Raw genomic sequence first — 12,570 nt, 5'->3', positions numbered from 1 at the left:
GCAAAGATCAGGAGTTAGATTGTTTTGATAAAGCTTTACTGGTACAATAAAAACACACACTGCTTACACACACACACACACACACACACACACACACACACACACAGCGCCACAGTGTGGCTAAAACGAGGCATGCTTAATTAAGAGCTTGACCAATGTGCCCATACTTGTATATAATGTCTAACCTATCCTATATAGTACCACAACCATCCATAATGTCTATTTAATTAGAATCCACAATGACAAAATGCACTTTAGCCAACCTGTGCCAATAAAATACAACACAATTAACAATCCATTGCAGCACTGCGTCGGCGCACAGTCTGTAACTCTGTGAGAGAACAAATGGAACCAAATGGTTCCAACTTCCATTTGTAGCTATATATATATATATATATATATATAATATATCTATCTATCTATCTATCTATGTCAGAGAGTAAAACGTGCACACGCACGCAAACGTACACACGCAAACGTACACACGCAAACGTACACACGCGCACACACACACACACACACACACTTTTCCTTGTCCCATTCGCGTCAAGTCCGCTGTTGTTGCGTGTATTAATTCATTAGCATTGGTAACACCTGTGTTCTGTTCACCTAGCTATAGCGTGCTAATGTGTCAATATTTGCTGCCTTGAAATGAAAGAGAATATTAAAGTAAACCCAGCCAGCACATAGCAGAGAAAGTTACAGTTCCATTTTCTTACCTTTTGTCGTGTCTTCTTCCATAAAGACAAGTCCAGCTGTTCACAATCACCGGCGACCAGCTCCGTGATTTAGGGGGGCTCGACCCGGCTTCACCTGCCCGCCCACGGTGCACCTTTCTGGGGCAGTGGGAGCTCGTCCACTAGTATGTCTGAGAGGTCTGAAAAAACATAAATATGAATTTAAGCACAACTTGTGTCCCTTTTCTCTTCAGTCATGTAGTGTTGAAGGCTGAAGCTCATAATGAATGACGCAGCAATATATAATATAATATCCATGTCAGTCATGCCAAAAATAAGTCCACAAAGTTAATTGTTGAGTTGTTATTTTCGGCGTTTGTGGCACAAACGCCTCCCGCGACGTCGAGTTCTGTTCTGTCTTTTTAACAAGACAACGTTGAAACTAAAGAAAACATTTAAAAACTATTATTCACCTCCTCTTCTGTCTTCTCTTTCATGTTGTATCCGCGTCGCCGTTCTGCGTGGTGCACACTGCACGACAGACGGTGAGCCAGAAAGCAGCAGATCTACAAGTCCACAGGGCGTCGCCGATGCGACGCGCTGTGGACTTGTAGGTCTGTTATTTCCCAGACCTGCTGCTGACAGCTCGAGCGCAGAGGTTTGTAAACGCCCGCCACAAACAGCCAGCTGTGATGTGATTGGACAAACTGCAGCTCAGACGATTTAGATACAATAATAAATACCTACTGTAGGCTAAATACGAATGTTTGAATGAGCAGGCGCACTGTCAGAATATAGAGCTATATAACACTAATTTCTTTTTCCTAACCAAAGAAAATCCCACTAGCCACCAGTAGTGGCAGTAATGAAGTAGCCCACTGCCCACAAATAACTGAAAATAGCAGATCTACAAGCTCACAATGTGTCACGAATCGTGTTGTGAGCTTGTTGGTCGGCTATTTTCACAAGAACATCTTTGAATAGTTTGAATGAATGAATGAAAGAATGAAAATAAGTACATTTCAATACAGTATTGCATTGATATTAAAAGGATATGGTATTATTCTTTATTTTTTTTAAAGCAAGTATTTTAACCTGCCCTATAGGCCTACTAAATGCTGCATCCAATTTCAATTCTATATTCAAAGGGCTTTATTGGCATGAGAAAACATACATTTACATTGCCAAAGCAGAGGCGTTGTTGTACTTGTAAGCTTGTACATTTTTCACATTATTGATTTTATTTTTCTAGTGGAAATGAATGAAAGTCTGGGTGACTCTTTGGGGTTTATAAATTATAAAGTAGGCTATTAAGAATAGCGTGTGACTATATATTGCAATCATAACATCATCGGATATACACTGGAACAATGGTTCTCAACCAGTGGTCCGGGGACCACCAGTAGTCCTTGAGGGGGTTCCAGGTGGTCCGGGGACCACCAGTGGTCCTTGAGGGGGTTCCAGGTGGTCCGGGGACCACCAGTGGTCCTTGAGGGGGTTCCAGGTGGTCCCAACCCAATAGAGAGTTGATAACCAAATGGACTCTTATATAGATCTTCAACTCCTGAGAGTGTAAAATGAACTATGAGTTTCATTTTACACCCTCAAGAGTTAAACGATTGTTAACCCATTCTGGGCGGGCACCCATTTTGGTGTTAGCATCATGTTGTGCTTTAGCTATTGAAAAATAGCAGATCTACAAGCTCATAGCGCGCCACCGAGTGGCGCACTATGAGCTTGTAGGTCTGCTATTTTTGAAAAATCGAAGAACGACTGACATTTTTAGAATCTGATCTCAGGTCAGAATGGGTTAATCATCAGACCAGTGTGTGTCCAGTGGAAACCTCGTATGAATCTGATCTCAGGTCAGAATGGGTTAAACCCTCTGCACTGGACATGCAGTGGCCTAGAAGACCGACAGACAGCGATGATGATGTGCTTTATCTGCCTTCAGACATATAGCACTAACTTGATTAACCCATTTAGGCCTGCCGTCGAAAAGTCTTCTAAATCCTGACAGTTTTCTGAAATACCTCATGTTTCTGTATCAGTGCGGTGCTCAATATTTCATTTCAAGGACCCCCAAAAATATAATATGTAATTGGCCGCCGAGCCCCCCATCTGAAAATATGTTGTAGAAGCAAAAGATTTGAGTTAAAATGTTCACTGTAATAATATATATATCCAAAGATTTTTAGGCACATTTTCACGATTTTTCAAAAATATCAGACCTACAAGTTCATAGCGCGGCACTCGGTGCCGCGCTATGAGCTTGTAGATCTGATATTTTTCAACAGCTAAAAAGCATAACATAATGCTTAATAAAACATGCACCAAAAGGGGTGAATTCCCTTCCCTCCCGTCCAAAATGGATTAATGATGTGTTGGCTGACTGCCCCTGGCTAGCCGGGCTCCCTGACCTGGATCTTTTCTCTCCGACAGACCCCCCCCCCCCCCCTTAGCCGCGCCGAGGGACCGAATCACTGTTATTTAGACGTCACGTACACTCCCGCTAGCAGCAGTATAAACTGACAGACATAACAGACGGTTAGCCCTTTGATACCGGGAAAGCATCTGTGTCATCATTATTACTCATTTTAGATTTGAACCCCCTTTAAACTGTTATTTTATATACTTTGGGCATTAAAAAATAGCAGATCTACAAGCTCATATATAGCGCTTGTATATTTTCTATTTTTGAAAATATTTGCATCTTTTTGAATATATTACATTTTCCAAAGCGAACATTTTTTAAATCTAATCTTTGCTTCTCTCCTGGAACAAAATACCACTGACATACAGGGCTCCATTTTCACCACGCTAAGCCCCTTATCCCTAAACTTCTTTGCCTTTTCTTTACTATCTTGCAAAACATTTTTGAATAGTTAAAATGGCCAGTCTACAAGCTCACAATGTGTCAATTTAGATTTTGCTAGTTGAACTATTCAAAAATGTTTTTTCAAAATAGTAAAAAAAAAAAAGGCAAAGAAGTTTAGGGATAAGGGGTTTAGCGGTGACGAAAATGGAGCATATAGAGTATAGACCGATTCACAGAGGGTTTCCTGGGTGCGGCCATTACTGAGGTGTACCATTAAGTGCAGCAGCACTGATTAGCTACACCTGGTCTACAGAGCACCTGCTCCATGTATTACACCTCAGTAATGGCCGCGCGCAGGGCACCCCTCTGTGAATCGGTCTATAGCAACGTACGTTTTTTCAGAAAACTGTTTTTCGAAGACACATTTGTAGACTATCCTATCCTCAGGTCTCAATGGCTTAAGGGCTGTAAGGGAGCGAGGATCAGCAGATGCCAGTGGTGGTGGTACTGTGCAGACAGTGTGCGGTGCAGTCATTCGAGATATGCGTTGGGAATACGCGCAGGTCAAAGAGCTAACAGCCTTTTTACTTGAGCGATTATAATTGGTGGTGTATAAAAGCTTATGTCATTAGATTCTAATAATAATGTGACACTGGTGGCAGAACTGCATGGTACATGCAGCTATTTCTCCACGGGCGATGTTTATAGGGCGTACAGTACAGTACAGCAGCTTTTATGATGTGCAGCGGCTATCACAGCTGCTTAGATTCAAATCTCTGCCAAAGAAGAAAACCGCCTTAAGCCATTTTGGGCGGGAACCCCTTTTGGTGTTAGCATTATGCTATGCTTTAGCTATTGAAAAATAGCAGATCTACAAGCTCATAGCGCGCCACTTCTACAAGCTTGTAGGTCTGCTATTTTAGAAAAATCGCAGAACGACTGACATAGAAACATAGCTTTTTCAGAAAACTGTAATTTTCTTCTTTTTTAAACATCTGTTTATTATGATTTCAATCAGTAAGTTACAGATTGGGAAACAAAATAGCAGAAACATACAAACAAACAAAACAAGAGACTTACACTAAAAAGAGACAAAACATAACCATCAAAGAAAAAGACAAAAACAATAAAATAATAACTGACAAGGCTGATGATGACTATATACCGCGCTCCGAGGACAGAAACAACATCACAATCAATTCTAGAAAACATTTCTGATATGGAAAACAAAACATACTGTATATGTATACATTTGTACCGAAAACTGTCATTTTCAAACAGACATTTTTTTTAATCTGATCTCAGGCCTAAATGGGTTAATGAGCAAAAAGAAAACAGAAAAAAAAGTCTGTACAACATATATTCAGATGGGGTTCGGAGGCCAATTACAGATCATTTTTAGGGGTCCTTGACATGAAATATTGAGTGATAATATAGGCCTAGAAACATGAGGTATTTCAGAAAACTGTCAGGATTATAAGAAGACATTTAGTTTTTTCAGGCCTAAATGGGTTAATGAGCGAAAAAGAAAACAGAAAGAAAGTCTGTGATTTCATGCATTTCTTTTTTCCACCATGCAGCGCCAAAGAAAAGATCTGAAGAGAACTGTCAGTTTGAAAAGCGAATCCATAAAACCACGTGTAAAGTCCAAGAAGCGAGGAGCACACATTATAACAGCGAACATGTGGGTTAAAGAAAGCTTGTCAGTAGCTGTCAGCGGAGAGCCGGGGAGACACATGTCTGCTGCGCTGAAACCTAAAAGCAGCAGGCCGTGTGAAGGGCTTTGCTCCTGTCCTCTGTAAGGCTTCTGTAAGTAGGCCGATAAGCCCCCCGCACGGCATCAATCACGAGCCAGACAGAGTCACTCGCTATGAATGGGATTATGGTAAATTAAAAAAAAGCGAAGAAAACATCTCTCCGCTGTCCTGTTATGCTTTCTCCATCTGTCCCCTCCCATGCCTCTGCTACATGTGCGATTGTGCGTGCGTGCGTGCACTGTGCACAATAGTGGGGTTTTGCCGGTTGAAAGGGAAAGCAGTCACGGCTATAGTGAGGAATTGATTCACACTAAATGAAGGACATTTGCTGGTGCTTCTTGGGAGAGAATATTATTGCTCTGAGTCATAGGGTTGCTTAAGTATGTGTGCTGCTCTGTTTTCTTGCAATGCACCTACTGTAGTAATTACCAGCGATAAAAAACTAAACTAAATATTTGCCCAAACAACATCATTTTGAGAGGTGTTTATAGATTTATGAAGATGCAGCGACGCTGGATGGTATAACCGGAATGCTCGCCTTACAACACGCTTGCCCTAAATGTCTTCCGTCGACCTCACACATGCAGAGAGGCTTGGTTGGTGGCGGTTCCTGTATTGTGGTCTTTGTTTTACTGAGAATAAGGTTAGAAATAGGTTTAGGGTTAGACATCGTTTTTATACTGGAATAGGGTTAGATTTAGACACCGTTTTACTGGTTAAAATGTTAGATTTAACCGTTCAAGCATAGTTTACTTATTATAGGTTAACATTTAGGAATACCAGGCTGAGCATCTGAGCAGGAGAGGGAAGTCTGGATCACTCTGGTGGAGCTGTTGCCCCCCACGACCCGACTACGGATAAGCGGTTTGAAGATGGATGGATGGATGGAGGTTGAGCAGTTCCGCCGGCTGTAAGCCTGTGGGGAGTATTCGGCTGGATGTATTAAATAAACGCTGAGGTCCTTAGGCAAGAAAACGGCTGGGACCTCATTAGTGGTGTGTAGAGTAGGTGTGTGCATGTCCACATTAAAAGAGTCCAAATATCAGTGACTTTCTTTTGTTCTTTTTTTACGATAATGGGTTTGGAAGTTGCAGGAAATACCACGGGACATTGGCAGGAAAGGGCACTACTCGCAGGAATCAATTACACTTTAGTCATTAATCCATTTTAGGCGGGAACCCCTTTTGGTGTCAGCATCATGTTATGCTTTAGCTATTGAAAAATAGCAGATCTACAAGCTCGTAGCGCGCCACCGAGTGGCGCGCTACGAGCTTGTAGGTCTGCTATTTTTGAAAAGTCGTGAAAATGTGGCACAAATCTTTGAATATATATTTCAGAGCTAACATTTTTAACTAAAATATTGGCTTCTGGTGGGGGGGTCCCTGGAACTACATATTTTGAGATGGGGGGGGGTCCGTGGCCCAATAGAGATCATTCTGGGGGTCTTTGACATGAAAAAGGTTGAGCCCCACTGACATATAGAAACATGGGTTTTTCAGAAAAAGGTTAGGATTTGGAAGATTTCTTTTGAATCGACTTCAGTCCAAAATGGGTTAACAGGCTATCTCACCGTGTTGCCAGGAAGCTGAAACTGACTCCATCTGAATAAAGCAGAACAGTCTGACATTAGCTTGGGCTCATCGTAGTTGTGTGATGGTGCGGTCTTCCCTCTCCAGTTGTCCACACTGCTCTTTAAAGAAATCTGCTCCAGCGACCTCGGCCAGATTGTCGTATTTAGAGTCGAGCTCAGTCAAAATGATATTTCATTCCAAACGAGTAACGACACAACTTAAGTCCAAAATCCAAATGAAACAATGACCTTATACCGTCTCTCCTCACAGCTCCAGCCAGGGCCAAGTGGCATATAGGCCTAAATATATCATGGCAAAACATTAGCAAAATGGCTTTTAACATGAAGTGTTATCCCTGCCAAAAACAATCTTTTTAGTATAACTCTAGAGTTGCCAATGATCTTTTCCCCCACACAATTTAGTGATTTTGCACAATTCCCAAATTCCCTGTGCGTGTGTGTGTGTGTAGTCTTTTAACCCATTCTGACCGGGCACCCATTTTGGTGTCAGCATCATGTCATGCTTTAGCTATTGAAAAATAGCAGACCTACAAGCTCGTAGCGCGCCACCGAGTGGCACGCTACGAGCTTGTAGGCCTGCTATTTTTGAAAAATCGAAGAACGACTGACATTTATAGAATCTGATCTCAGGTCAGAATGGGTTAATCAGACCAGTGTGTGTCCAGTGGAAACCTCGTATGAATCTGATCTCAGGTCAGAATGGGATAAAGGCGTGTTTTCACTGTGTGTTCCTTCCAGGCCCGTTCGGTACTGGCTCCTCAAGGCCCAGTCTCTGCTGTACTGCAACGACCACGGCGTGCTGGGCTCCTTCTCGGAGGAGGCGGGCAGCTGCACGTGCCCGTCGGACCAGCCCTCCTGCCAGGGGGCGGTGCCCTGTGTGGTAGACTCCTCCTCCTCCTCCTCCTCCACGGCCTGCGCCTCGTGCGCGGCCGACAACGTGACGCGCTGCGGCGGCTGTCACCACGGCAACGTCCTCCACCTGGGGGCATGTCGGCCCAGCACCGCCGCCTCCCTGGACCACTACCTGAACTTTGACCTGGACATGTCCGACGCAGAGGTATACCGTCTGTCTGTCTGTCTGTCTGTGTGTCTGTCTGTCTGTCTGTCTGTCTGTCTGTCTGTCTGCCTCTTAGAGTATATATATGAATAGAGAAGGCACCCAGAGGAAACCCTGAGGCGAAATTGACATAGTGGCCGAATGAAGGTATTGCAGCTTTTGGCCCCAAACACATGAACGCGCTAGTCCGTTGACTATCATTGTGCACGTTCACGACAGTAGCACGCTCGTTCGCGTTCGTGCACGTTCAACGGCAGCGCCTTCATGTGTTTGGGGCCAATCCATCCCAGAATGCACTCTGTTCCTATACCGGAAGGAGTGAAATCGCCTCATGCGCTTTAGAGCAACTTAATGCAAGTGGATGGGAGGAGAACTCGGGTGTCTTCTCTATTCATATACTCTAAGGTCTGTCTGTCTGTCTGTCTGTCTGTCTGTCTGTCTGTCTATGTCAGCGAAGTCCTGTCTATGTGGGGCGACTGTGGCTCAGGAGGTAGAGCAGGTCGTCCAATGATCCCTATGGGTCGGCGGTTCGAATCCCGGCTCCTCCTCCTCCTGTCTACATGTCGAAGTGTCCTTGGGCAAGACACTGAACCCCTAATTGCTCCCGATGTGCTGGTTGGTACCTTGCATGGCTTCCGCTGCAATCGGTGTATGAATGTGTGTGTGAATGGGTGAATGTAATGCACAATCTCTGTAAAGCGCCTTGGATAAAGGTGCTATATAAATGCACCATTTACCATTTTACCATTTTATGTCTGTTTGTTAGTGTCTCTCATCTCACCATCGCATGTCCGTGCATGCCTGCAGGTGTATGTGTGTGTGTGTGTGTGTTTAACGCATTCTGAACGGGAACCCATTTTGGCGTTAGCGTCATGTCATGCTTTAGCTATTGAAAAATAGCAGATCTACAAGCTCATATCGCGCCACCGAGTGGCGCGCTACGAGCTTGTAGGTCTGCTATTTTTGCAAAAAATCGAAGAACGACTGACATTTTTTTAGAATCTGATCTCAGGTCAGAATGGGTTAATCAGACCAGTGTGTGTCCAGTGGAAACCTCGTTATATGAATCTGATCTCAGGTCAGAATGGGTTAAGTCATCCTGACAGCGTGTGTGTGTGTGTGTGTGTGTGTGTGTGTGTGTGCGCACTAGGTCAAGTATCTCCTGCAGCGTCTGGACAGCCGCATGGAAGTCCACGCCATCTACATCAGCAACGACGTGCGTCTGGGCTCCTGGTTCAACCCGGCGTGGAGGAAGAGGATGCTGCTGACGCTGAAGAGCAACAAGAACAAGTCCAACCTGCTCCACATGCTGATGGGCCTCTCCTTCCAGGTGTGCTCCACCAGGTACGATCCAACCCGACAAACTAGGGCTGTCAAAAAAAAAATCGATTCGAGTTAGAATCGCGATTCTAATGCCGTCCGATTCAGAATCGATTCTCATTTAAAAAAATAAAAATAAAAATGCATGCATTATGGCCTGGGTTTCTGCATAGTGCATTTACTACCAGCTAAGCTAAGCCTGCCAATTGTATTTATTTTACACCTGTTTTAATACTAATGTATTGTTCTGGTATTGAATGAGAAGAGATTTTGTAACTTTTGTACTGGTTCAAATGTGTGCAAGCTAAATAAATGAGACATGTTCTTACTCTTGGATTTAACCTTTGTGTGTTTAAATCATTCAGTTGATAAAACCTTTACAATTATACAAGCTTTTTACTAAATGTACTCTGCTTTCATGCCAGAAGACTGGAGTAGATCATGCTAAAATTCTATTTAATTGTTTTTAATAAAAATAAAAAACTGCTTTAGAATCGGAAAAAAATCTTTTTTGAATCGAGAATCGGAAAAATCGAAAAGATCGTTTTTGAATCGAATCGTCACCCCAAGAATCGGAATCGAATCAAATCGTGGGACACCTAAAGATTCGCAGCCCTACTACAAACCCTCCCGCGCACTCAGATCAGCCAACGCAGGGAAGCTGGAAGTTACCCTCACTAAAAACGCCGGGACAACGCTCCACACGTCCCAAACTCTTCTCCCTTCTGGCTCCAAAACTGTGGAATGCACTTCCCATTGCAGTCAGAACTGCAGCATCACTCCCAATCTTCCGCCGTAGTCTGAAAACCCACCTTTTCAGACTCCATCATGGCCCATAGCACTTACCCTATACCCCCTTAGATAGCATTTCTGTAGACTTAGATAGCATTTGATACAGACTTATAGCATGTTATGTAGACAGCACTATAATTGCATTGCATATAGTCATAGCACGCCATAGTACATATGTATAGCATAGTAGTATATATATATAGTTTATATGTATAGCTTCATTATATAGACATTCCACTGTTACTTTCTTAGCTTACGCATGTTTCTTGATAAATGTTTTTATGTGATGTATTCCCATGCTTTTTTGTTCTTGCTTAATGTAAGTCGCTCTGGATTAAGAGCGTCTGCTAAATGCCTACATTGTAAATTGTAAATTGTAGGAACTCCACGCTGGAGCCCGTGCCCGCCGTCTACGTCAACCCCTTCGGCGGCAGCCACTCGGAGAGCTGGTTCATGCCCGCCGGACGGCCCGACTTCTCCGACTGGGAACGCACGCGGCTGGACGCCGGCGTCACGTCGCAGTGCTACAACTGGACGCTGACCATGGGCAACCAATGGAAGTCCTTCTTCGAGACGGTGTGTGTAACGTCGTGTGATCCAGTGTTGTTTTTGGCATCAAAGTTCTATTTTAGTTTTAGTCTTTTGAATAGTTTTCAATTCGTTTTAGTCACATTTTAGTCACCCGGAATGTTTTAGTGTTAGTCTAGTTTTAGTCGACTAAATGTCATAAGATTTTAGTCGACTAAATGTACAGGTGATTTAGTCGACTAAAATTTATTTTGGCGGGTCTTGATGCCGTCGTAATGAGTGTTTTTACACTTGCTAAAAAAATTTCAGCATGCAACCAAAGTGTAAAATGACTTATACTAGATCTCTTGTCCACTAGTCCCTTCCTAACATTTTAGTCTAGTTTTTATTTGTTGACGAAATTGTCAGTACCGTAATTTCCGGACTATAAGCCGCGGCTTTTTACCCATGATTTGAACCCTGCGGCTTATACAACGGTGCGGCTAATCTATGGATTTTTACAGGTAACGCAGAGCCATCTCAGGCTCTGAGCTAACGTAGCTGCGGCTTATAGTCCGGTGCGGCTTATAGTCCGGTGCGGCTTATAGTCCGGTGCGGCTTGTATATGGGATTTTCCCTAAATTTGGCTGGTGCGGCTTATATTCAGGTGCGGCTTATAGTCCGGAAATTACGGTATATTTAGTCTTAGTTTTAGTCATCGTAGCTTTAGTTTTCATTTAGTTTCCATTTGTTTTTGTCAGTGAAAAATGAGTAGTCGACGAACATTCTTCGTCTCAATTTCAGTCGACGAAAACAACACTGCCACTATAACCAATAAGACATGTCTTTATACTGAACCCACTATAAACTCTGTTACTCACAGGTGCACATCTACCTGCGCAGCCGCATCGTCACCCCCGGCGACGACGCCGCCGCCCCCGCCCCCAATGCCAACGCCAACGCCAACGCCAACGAGACGCTCTTCTACGAGCCGCTGGACCTGGACGACCAGACGACGTCCAACCTGGGCTACATGAAGATCAACACGCTCAAGGTGTTCGGGTACAGCCTGCACTTCGACCCCGAGGGCATCAAGGACCTCATCCTGCAGCTGGACTACCCCTACACGCAGGGCACGCAGGACGCCGCCTTCCTCATGCTGCTGGAGATGAGGGACCGCGTCAACCGCCTGTCCCCGCCCAACGTGACGGGGCCCGGACGGCCACTGGACCTCTTCTCCTGCCTGCTGCGCCACCGCCTCAAGCTGTCGGCCGGCGAGGTGGCGCGCATCCGGGACGCCCTGCGGGCGTTCAACGCCAAGCTGCCCAACAACAACAACAACGCCGCCGCCGCCGCCGCCGCGGCCCTGCCCGAAGGAGAAGAACCGGAGCTGGCACAGTTGTGCAGCTAGCTCGACTTAGCTCTTTATATACAGTGGTGTTCCCTTCCTTAGTACCGGCCTGACACCTAGGTTTCTATAGGTACCTAGGAACCTCTGGAAGCCACACCTCTGATGGGTGCGGAGTTGAGAGTTGTTGCGCCGTTATTGAGAGGAGGGGGGGGATGGGGGGGAGGGAATGGCGGGGGGGGGGGGGGGGGGGAGAAAACACCGCCGCCGGTCACGTGGTTCTCGTGTATAACTCAAAATAGTGTGACAACAAACGCTCCGGTGCATTCCGTATATAAACTTCCGGGTTCAGGGCTCTTCTGTCACTATATTCACCAATAGGTGTGTGTGTGTGTGTGTGTGTGTGTGAGTATAGAAGACCACCTGGCGACCCCCGGTGAAGTGAGCAGAGATGACGCTGCAGCTCTCCTCCTTCGATGCATGGCTACGTGGTTGCTCGTATACTGCAGAGGCGTCTGCAGGCGTCTGCAGCTCGTACTGCAGACTGCAGAGGTGTCAGGGGGACGGAGATGGATGGATGGACGCCATGAGTACTGCAGAGGCGTCTGCAGCTCGTACTGCAGACTGCAGAGGTGTCAGGGGGACGGATGGATGCCATGAGTACTGCAGCTCGTACTGCAGAGGCGTCTGCAGGCGTCTGCAG

At 45.0% G+C, this 12,570-nt stretch overlaps 1 protein-coding gene across 1 annotated transcript in view; it reads left to right on the top strand.

Moving 5' to 3' along the window:
• Window positions 1–11,930, top strand: part of brinp2 (bone morphogenetic protein/retinoic acid inducible neural-specific 2) — a gene marked incomplete at both ends in the record, with an annotated part of 193,619 nt that extends 181,689 nt beyond the window's left edge. The window contains 4 exons of the mRNA XM_083781950.1: window positions 7,582–7,900; window positions 9,051–9,244; window positions 10,393–10,588; window positions 11,403–11,930. Of these exons, the coding sequence (XP_083638076.1) occupies window positions 7,582–7,900; window positions 9,051–9,244; window positions 10,393–10,588; window positions 11,403–11,930 (1,237 nt within the window). The remainder of the gene's footprint in view (window positions 1–7,581; window positions 7,901–9,050; window positions 9,245–10,392; window positions 10,589–11,402) is intronic.
• Between the last annotated feature and the right edge of the window lie 640 nt (window positions 11,931–12,570).

The sequence above is a fragment of the Protomyctophum parallelum genome (genome assembly GCF_964188405.1).
Source record: "Protomyctophum parallelum genome assembly, chromosome: 14".
Taxonomy (NCBI): domain Eukaryota; kingdom Metazoa; phylum Chordata; class Actinopteri; order Myctophiformes; family Myctophidae; genus Protomyctophum; species Protomyctophum parallelum.
Note: the sequence above shows the minus strand (reverse complement) of the source record. Positions and strands in the feature narration are given on the sequence as shown.